Source organism: Scophthalmus maximus, chromosome 3 (genome assembly GCF_022379125.1).
Source record: "Scophthalmus maximus strain ysfricsl-2021 chromosome 3, ASM2237912v1, whole genome shotgun sequence".
Taxonomy (NCBI): Eukaryota; Metazoa; Chordata; class Actinopteri; order Pleuronectiformes; family Scophthalmidae; genus Scophthalmus; species Scophthalmus maximus.
This window is the reverse complement of record NC_061517.1, coordinates 29,318,242-29,328,183: the sequence shown is the minus strand read 5'-3', so window position 1 is coordinate 29,328,183 and position 9,942 is coordinate 29,318,242. Positions and strand designations below refer to the sequence as shown.

At 43.2% G+C, this 9,942-nt stretch overlaps 1 protein-coding gene across 1 annotated transcript; it reads right to left on the bottom strand.

The window, feature by feature from the left end:
• Positions 1–3,981: 3,981 nt before the first annotated feature.
• On the bottom strand, positions 3,982–9,921 carry sephs3 (selenophosphate synthetase 3). Its single transcript, XM_035644597.2, has 8 exons — positions 9,514–9,921; positions 8,755–8,858; positions 7,722–7,829; positions 7,437–7,591; positions 6,060–6,150; positions 5,861–5,960; positions 5,404–5,616; positions 3,982–5,253 (listed from the first exon to the last, which is right to left on the bottom strand). The coding sequence occupies exons 1-8, from the start codon at positions 9,791–9,793 to the stop codon at positions 5,003–5,005; spliced, it is 1,302 nt and encodes a 433-aa protein (XP_035500490.2). The 5' UTR covers positions 9,794–9,921; the 3' UTR covers positions 3,982–5,002.
• Between the last annotated feature and the right edge of the window lie 21 nt (positions 9,922–9,942).

Here is a 9,942-nt window from a genome sequence, read left to right as displayed (position 1 = left end):
GTATTTTTTATGACACATTTTTTGGTTTTGTATGCAGTGTCACTGTAATTTGTTTGAAATAAAGAAAAATAAAATTAAATGAAAACCAATGGGACAATGTAAAGCTTATAATGTTCAGAAAATATAGGTATCACTGCATCCTATACAATATGGTAGGAATGATCTCACTATGAAGTCAGATGATCACAAGGTATAGTGCATTAACTTTAAACAAGTAAGATCAGCGACATGATCTTCATCTTATTTAGGACACCCAATCATTTGTTTTCCTTTTGGATGGCTCATTGTTGTTTTAACTGTTGGATAGTTCATTGGTACCATCCAAACATATGGCATGATGAGGCATCATTATGAAATGCATTATAACAATATTAAAGAAAGTCAGCATTGCCTGATCAGGGTATATACAGCACATGCCCCTCTGATGCCTTTCATTGCATATATGTTATTATTGTACAAATAAATACAATTATAACATGCTTCAGTTGTTATTGTCATAACTGTGTGTGTGTGTGTGTGTGTGTGTGTGTGTGTGTGTGTGTGTGTGTGTGTGTGTGTGTGCGTGTGTAGTTTGATGTTATACATCTTTGATCTGTCTCAAAATATCATTAAATTTGTACCTTTATTACTAAAGAACAAAATTAAATACAAAATGCCTAATAAACATGAATAATATCCTAATAACTAATACAACCTCAATTATAAAATGTATCTTTATACATATAGGAGGCACAAATATAGAGCAGCATGAATTAGGTAACTAACTACGACTTGAAACCTTGTGATACAGGATTAATCTGTGGATGAAAGACCAGAAATGGTTACAATACAAACGAAAAGAGGAATTTTGGACTGCCCATTAACATGGGGACCCAAGGAGGGGAATTAGAGGAATCTGACCAATGGCTGAACAAACTGCTGTTTGCCACAGGCTTCAACAGGATTCTCACCACTGGAGTTTCTCTATGCAAGGTAAGTGGGGCCACTGGACCCGAGCACTATAAGAATCCGGTTGCGTATTTACAGTACGTTGTTGCCCATTGGTAACTGTCGCAGAGAGAATTGAACAGAGGACTGCCCTAGCCCTCCTGTTATCCTTGGGGTCAATTTGACCCTATTCGATGTTTAACGTCCCTAAGTAAATAGTTAGTATAAATATTTTTGCTCCATATTTGATAACTGTTCCTAATTTAGTGGGGACACCTGGGGGAAAATGAAATTAACATGATCATATGTTTTCAATGTCCTGTACACATGTTGTATGCATCTGTGTTCCTTGGGGTCAATTTTACCCTAGGCTGTTTTAGCTTTATAAAACATATAAGAAGTAATAGCATTTTACTCACATTTAGTTTTGGTTGTTGTTGTATTTAGACCTCCATAACATGCAATTTTATCATCTTCAAAAAACTTTCCTCTGCTTCAGGGCCCTATCCATATCTGTAGTAGTGCGAGAACCGCTGCTAGGAAAACATAGTTCAGGGGAGAAGCAAACTTTTCCATGGCCATCTAAACCATTTCTCTTGTTGCGCTGTGGGCTTTCTCTTCATGCTCTCTCTCATCTGAAAATGACCAGTAACAATAAGTTTCAGTCAATGCAGTTTTGTCACATCTAAAGGATAATGTTTAGGAGGACTCTGATTATGAGGCCTCCTCCTCTGATGAGAATAAGACCCTTATTGCTGATCCCCCCGTTGTCTCTCCACCACCAGCAGACATGTTACCTTCTAACAATGTAAAGTTACTGTGGTCCTGCTTCCCACTTGACTGACAGGGTAGACAAAATGGTTCCTGGCCCCTCCCTTTACACTGTTAGTCATGTCCAAGACATGAAATCAGCATTAGAAATCTTCATAACACCATAGATTGATTGGCTATAGTTGAGATGACAAATTTGGAGGGGATGCGCGTTTATGGGGACAGTTGACCAGCTTGAAAACCTACATTGGGTTGCTCATTTTGGCAGGGGTCTACAAGTCATAAGTTGAAGCAACAGCAAGCCATTGTAATACTGATACTTGAAGGGCAATGTTTGTATTCACCATGTCTCTAAAGATCTAAAGAGATTTTATGGTGATTTGCATATTTTTCCATAGTCACATAATAGGCATTCTGGGTGTATGGATGGATGTAAGGGTTGGTGGGCGGGGGTTATCTTTTGTTTAAAGGGCTATTAGGCAGTCAACAAACACTCGTTAACTACCAAAGACATAAACTTGGTTAAAAGTTTTGATTATAATAGTTTTCTGGAGGTTTAAACGGCTGGGGTCAAATTGATCCCCAAGGATAAATGATGTTAGTCAATATGAGGATAATAGGAAGAATAGCACAGGAACACATGAGGACTGCACAAGGCAACTAGAACTTTTCATCCAGGCCAGCTGGTGTCGCTGTTACTCCCAACCAGTGGCAGTAAGCTGTTGGCCAAATAACGGGTGGCCTTGACAGATCAGAAACGTATCCTATGAACTGCACATACCTGACAAATGTCATAAAAAACATCAGAGTTTTCATGTAAAACTGTTGAAGGAGATTCAGATGACTTCACTGCCAATCCAGCAGCCTGTCCAACTGCGGCTCCTCATCCGTACCCTTGACTGGGAACAGGCGTTCCCCACCAACATCTTCCAGCCCAGTGCAGTGGACCTCTCCCATCTCCAGCCTGTCCAACAGAAGAACATAAGAGCGGTGATGGATTCAGAACTTTTCCAAAAAAAAAAGGTTTACAACTCTAGTCCACCTAGTAAAGCTTCTTGGACTGGGAGACAAGATACTCCCCAGTGGAGAAATAGTGCCTGGCCATGAAGTGGGCCATTAGGTCACTGAGGTACTACGTGCTGGGGCATCACTTCTTTGTCGGGACAGTTCATTATGCTCTGGGTTGAACTGCATGAAGGACTCCAGCATGCATCTCACAGGGTGGTCCTCCTGTCCCTTCACCCCTATGACCTCGCAGACCGGTCCCAGGCTTTCCGAAAGGTACATGAAAATTGAGGTACAGTACTCCTGTCTGAGAGGGGGAGGAAGAATGACGAGTCGCCATTTAAATGTCTAGAGAATAGTTGATATTATTACTAGATAAAGATGGTTAATTATTGCAGAGACTGGACAGATATTATTGCACAGGTTGAATGAACACACTGTATATTTAGAAATGGATTGACTGATGGTTTCTTTGGTACAGTTTGCGACACCAGGCTGTCCCAGCTCATTTGGCGCATACTGATAAATGACTCCATAGTAACAAGATGTTTAGTAATTGAGTAGTTTAGATCTTGATGTAAATTTGCTCTTGAAAAGTATTGGCCAACTGCAGAAAATTTTATTTAGTCCTAATTTTAACTCTATGTAGGAATACAAAAACTATTTTCATGGCAAAATATGATTTCTTGGAAGGAAAAACACAGATGTAATTCATAACTTTAATGCTGTATCTAGTCACTGTGAGGTTTTTTTGAGCTCCATGCTCATGATTCACATATTTCCACACAGGGCTTTCATGACAAGTCACCTGGTCAGGAAACATGGTCATTATCTCTTTCTGTTCCCAAATTACGCCGTTTAATAATGACTAGAAAACTTTTCGTAGAACATCATAATGTCTAAACTAAGTTTTGGATATAAAATTAACATTTTTTTATCCAATTTGACATTTGTTTAAAATTTGCCATGGTCAGTTTATTAATTCAAAACTTGGACCTTTGACTACCTACTTTTAATCAGGTCATCTTTGAACCAAAGTGAACATTTGTGCTAAATTTGAATACATTTCCTCAAGGCGTTCCTGAGATATTGAGAATTGAAATGAGGGACAACCAGAAACCACAGATGTCAATGAGGCTTAAAAATGGTTTGCCTAGGTGATAATGGAAGTGGTCAGATAAAAATTGTATGTATTTTTTTTAATCAAACCCTTTAAACAGGGTCCAACATGAGTTGACTTTAGTTCAATCTATACTCACACAAACACCCACACAGTGCTTCAGTCCGAGTTGATGGTTTTATTGATTGTGAAAAGGAAATATACAAACGCAGCTTTAGACCTCCAGTGAGTCCGACCCCGATCCAAAGGCAAGCATCCACTCCACTTTCCCCCGCTGGCCGGGGTTTAAAAAGCAGAGCTTCATTAAAAAGGAAGGGTGGGAGGGACTCTGGGCTGGACTGTCAATCAGCTGACACAGACGGACATTCTGACCACTGCCCAGCCGGCCCAAAGGAAGCTGCTCAAGCCTTCCTCTGGGCTGTGGGCGGAGCCAGGTGCCGGGGCCATGTGAAACCTTTTTTTTTTTTTTTTTTTTTCACCTTGTACATTCACAGACATTAACATCATCCACTTTCCAAAAACAGTCAAGATAAACCTTTGCCCCACTTCCCCACAGCAAAGCACCCCCAGACAAATGATAAAATACTCACACACATTCACACACAATTCCCATCCAATTTGGCAAGTTTGATGTGGAATGTTTCCTGTCAAGAATCCTTTCCTGGAACTTTTTTTTTTTTAGCATTCAGATAAATTATAAAGTCAATATGAATTAAGAAAGGGGTAGAGTGCAGATCAGAGAAAGGGGTGGGGTGGGTTAGTACAGCATACAACCTTGATTTACATTTCATTTGAAAATGTAGAAAGGAATGGCTTCTTCAACAGCTCCTTCCAAAGATGAAAAATGGTGTCTGCTGCTCATTCCTGCCACTGGAGAAGATGACAGTGAATTTGGTCTATATGCTCTCAGGAATTTGACTGAAAAGGGGGGGCGAAAAGTTCAGCAACATCACACACACACACACACACACACACACACACACACACACACACACACACACACACACACACACACACACACACACACACACACACACACACACACACACACACACACACACACACACACACACACACACACACACACACACACACACACACACACACACACACACACACACACACACACACACACACACACACACACACACAGGACCAGTGTTAGTGGAGCGGCAGTGTCTATGACAGATTGGGGCTGGGAGCGGGGCTGGTGGAGCTGTTGTCCTGATTTACTGCCTGGCTTCCTCGTGGTGGCACCTCGATGATGCGAGGCTTGTCAATGATGCGAGCGCGGCGGTCGCCTTTCTCAACTATTCCAATAATCCACGCGCCGCCAGCCACTCCCGGACCTCCAGCTGCAGAGCTCTGGCTCTTCATCTCCGAGCAAAACTTGGCTGCCTGCTCTCTGGGAAGACACACCAGCAGCCCACCTGGGGGGCACGGGGAAGAGGGATTTGGGGTCAATAGTTGAGATGACAGATCATCAATTCAACCACTTGGACCTGTCATTTTTGACAGGAGGATCATGGTCTGTCCCTTCAAAGACAACATTTATTGTGCGTTAATGTCATTGATCGTACCAGAAGTCTCCGCTGACGTGCCCTGGACCAGGTTGAACAGGTTACCGCAGGCTTTGCTGATGGCAGTCATCTTGGCGAGGATCGGTAGGTTGTGGATGACGAAGGCCACCTCGTTTCGCTGCTGGGCTGCCAGGTTATTGGCGTGTCCCAATAACCCGAAACCGGTCACATCTGTTGCAGCGTGGGCCTGGAACTTGTGCATTAGGCCCGCGGCTGGAGACAAAAACATTAATATGAAAAAGTGGAGTAGTAGAAAGAAAGTAGATTTGGGTACATGAAAAGCGCTTTATAAATCAAATATATTATTATTATTAGATGCAGGTACAGTCAAGTTATCCTTTATTATTATGACTGAGGGTAAACACACAAAACCTCCTATTATAGAATCACTCAGCTGTAAATGAAATGATGAATACATTTCCGAGCAGTGATGACTGCAGGACACGATGGTACAAACCTGTGCGGTTTAGTGAGGCCATGGAGAACATAGCTTCCTGATAGGCCTCCTTTACTTCCTCTTTGGTGACGACGAGCTTGATCCTGTTCCACCTCTCAGGCTGGGGAGACGTATAAAAAGAGGGTCAGGGAAGGAAAATGTTGGTACCTCATGACAACAATCCAGGTAGTGTTGGTGTGAACAGAGTTGAGTGGCTGACCTGATCGAGCCATTGGTGAGCGTTCACAGCCACCTGGGTCCCCAGAGGTTTAGTCAGAACCAAGACGTCACCGGGTACTGCACCATCGGGCCTGGAAAAACAAACAAACAAACACTTATTGTTACTGTTTTCAAAACGGTTTAAATTACCCTTTATGTAGGAGACTGCATGGGCAATTTAGCTCTAAAACCCAGTTTATTAAAGAGGTGGAGTTCTGTAATGGCCCTGTTACTTTGCCTTCATTAGATAGTGATGATAGAGACCAGTGACTGTAAATAAAGATGAATGACACATCTCCACTTCCTCCCACTGTACAAAAATGAAGCCACGGGCTGATAGGATGGGCGCTCGCTCATGTGAAAGTACGCCGTTTGCTCTCATGCGCAACAGAGGCCGAGTGACAGGTCGGTAAAAAAGTGGATGTTTTGAGGATGCACAGATGCAGCAGGATTTCTCCTAGCGCTGCTGATTGAGAGAGAGTGGAACAAGGAGCGCTGCACAGTTCTAATAAAGCAACAGTGCAAAAGACAAGTTTAGAGATCTTACCCGAGTGTGGAAAACTAATTTGGTTCATTTTGAAACTGTAGCACACTGCCACAGTAAAGGGAATTCATGGGAAATGGCAACGACACAGATGTAAACTCACTCACAAAGTGCTTTCACAGATCCACCCAAACGCAAATGATTATTGATCTCAGAATGAATGGATATTTCAAAATATTTTGTTGGGAGTCATTTTTCATTGGCCTGGTTGGGGCCTTGTTGGCCTTTACTATGATAGCAGCGGAAACCTGGAACTATGTAAGACATCTACATCTCTTTCTAAATTGACCATTTAACATCAACATTTATCAGAGATACAGAGAAAAATCCTTTGAGTCAGAGTCCCTGGTTTGTCCACTAAGACTGACCACAGTAGACATTCTTCAGACAAAACTGATATTTTGACTTGTTACAGCAGAAGATCACAGGTGGAAATAGTAATTTCAAGACAAGGAATTTGCTCATTAAAAATATTTGAACCTGTGCATGTTCTGCTACATGACATCAACATATCTGCTGTGTAAAAGGTCCTCAGATCAGCGGGACACAGCCAGCGGACAAGCTGAGCTGTGTGTTGGAACTGTGGCTGCTGTAATCAACTCAGACTAAAATCTATTAACCAGCAGGCTATAAATACTTGTGACAGGTCAAGTACATCCTGGTAGGGCCTGATGAAGTGCATTTTGGGTAACTACTTCCCGAATTTGAACTACAAGAGGCAATCAAACAACATTTGATTTCAGATACCTCATCACAAAATGCCATGAAAAGCATCAAAGATTCAGACTGTACCAGGATATTGGAGGAAAGGTAACAAAGATGTGTGCGACTCACATGATGAACTCGTTCGGCTGACAAACGACTGATGCTACTCCTCCTACGATGATCCAGGGGTTGATCACAGTCTGACCACCCGTCACAGAGGTCCCTCCCTCCTCTGCTGCATCGCGAAAACCTTGAATCATAAGTGGCATCACCCGCTCGCGGTCCTGTGGTTGGACACACGCATGCGGGCAGACCGTTACGAATAATGACAAGAGAATTGACATACACACGTGAGATTAATAGAGGATACACAGAGGGGACGTCAACAAATAAAAGCGCGTGAACACACTTTACCTTGTCATTCATCTTCTGGCTGACGCTCAGCAGCATCAGCATGTTGTCACACTCTGTAATGCCCATCGCGTAGAGATCACTGAGGACGTTAGCACATGCTATCCTGCCCTGAGAGACAAAGAGAGAGAAAAAGACAGGTAAATGACTGTCAGAGCAACTGTATTTTATTTGGAAGAAAGTCTTACTGTATTGCCTCCTGAATAACAACCTGTCTCTCCCCTAGAACTGTTATCTTTATAACAATCATAAAAAAGAGGCGTAGGTCCTAAGTCTATCCATCCAACCTGATCAGATGTTTTCTAATTTTTGTCTTGAGGTGCAATTTAATGTACTATTTTATATAATTGAATTTAAGAAAAATATAATGAATAAAAAAACAACAACACACAAGTCTTATTTCTGTTTCCTGACTTTTATCACTTACACATATTCAGCCATTAACTATACAGTGCAAATGACATTTCTAAGGCATATAAAATTCTTAGGAAATGTGTATGTTAATAACAGACACTAACCTTCACTGTCAGGTTAATCAGTGATGACAGACAGAGTGTGGCTTGTTTGTTTTTTTCAAATCTATATAACAATGACCAAGTAGAATATTACACCAACAAGAACACAGTCTCAAATATGCATTGCCATGGTCACATACACATTCACAAGAGGTGATTATAAGTTACACGTCCCCATATAACTGTGTGGCCGTCTGGTTTCACATTTACTGTGCTCCATTCAATGAATGTTTGATGAAGGTTTGTTTGTGGTATATTCAGCTCTAGGTTAGTTTTACATAAGGGGGCCACACTGCTCAATTTTGGCGACTTGTCTAGCAGGTACAGAGATGTGAATGCGTAGTTTGTTGTATCAACTGACTGTGATTGAATGTGCCTGGGTCAACTGACGTCGTAACTGGGTTGTTTCTGAAGGGCGAAAGCTCTCGGTGATTGCGCAAAACGAATGAATGAAACGGAGAGAGACGCCAAGTGAACGGCAGCCACGTGTGCGACGGCCACCTGCCCGTGACCTGACTCACCATCATGTAGGGGTCCTCCACCAGAGGGTAGAAGAAGTCTGTGGTCTGGACCAGGGAGAGTCCTCCGTGTCTGAGGGGAATCACACAGCAGTCCATCCCCACACCTGGAAAGAACACAACAGTGAGGAGGAGGGAAACACGTCTGTGTGATATGTCTGGCAATGTCATACACTAGCCCTATAATAAATATGGACTTTTTAACCTGAAGTGTTCAGTTTCATTTGAGAGTCACAATACTTATTGTTATACGTGACTGTACTGGTGGTTGATCGGTTCGTGGACACTCAGTGTTACTACATGCAATACCCTCCACCTGTAAAAGACACGGAACTCAGTGCAGTTTCCTCCAGCCAAGGTATGAAACTCATTTACTCGAGGAAATGGCGGTTCACGACCTCATAACCCTTGAACCTCTGAAATGAGTTCTGCGGAGTTCTGCCGAGTCACGCTTTGGTAACTCGACAACTCGCGGGACCTGTGTCCTCTTCTTAAGCTGGCTATTATCCATTAAAAGCATTCACGATGTAGCCAGGTGACAATTTTTTTACTGTGTGTATATCATGTAAACACTTTTGATAGCTGGGGGCTATTTAAAACAAAGTGGCCTTTTTTATTCCCCTCAAAGCTGTCAGTCTGTCAAATGAACGGCAATTAGTTGACACAAGCTAGCATGGTTAGCTACGGCACAGCTAGCTAACTGACGTCAACCGCCATGTACATAAATTAGCCGTCTCGGCTAATTCCGAACTTGTCCCTTACCGAGTCGGGGACCGGGCAACTCTTGGCCGAAGTCCGTCGCTTGGTCTCCGCCAGCCTTCGCTGTGGCGTCGGCCCGGTCCGGCTCCAGTCCCGCCAGGAGTTTGAGCAGAGCCTCCTGCGGGACCTTGCAGCCTCATCCCTTCAGGTCCGAGAAGGCTGTGAGACGGAACCCGCGCTCCAGGCCGTGCTCCTCGGGTTTGAAGGGCTTGTATCCCGGGGGGACACAGCCCTCGGTCCTCACAGCCTCAGCCGAGGGAGGCGGGGAAATTGAGCCTGACATGCCGAAGACCTCTTCAGACGAACGACGCCAGTTGTCCGACGCCGGTATGGAAAGACGCAAAGATGAATGGAGCGTGTGCCCGACCAACGCCGCTTAAGAGTCTTGTCAAGTTAGGCGAGTATGACACCAACGTCACTTCCTGTCTGGAC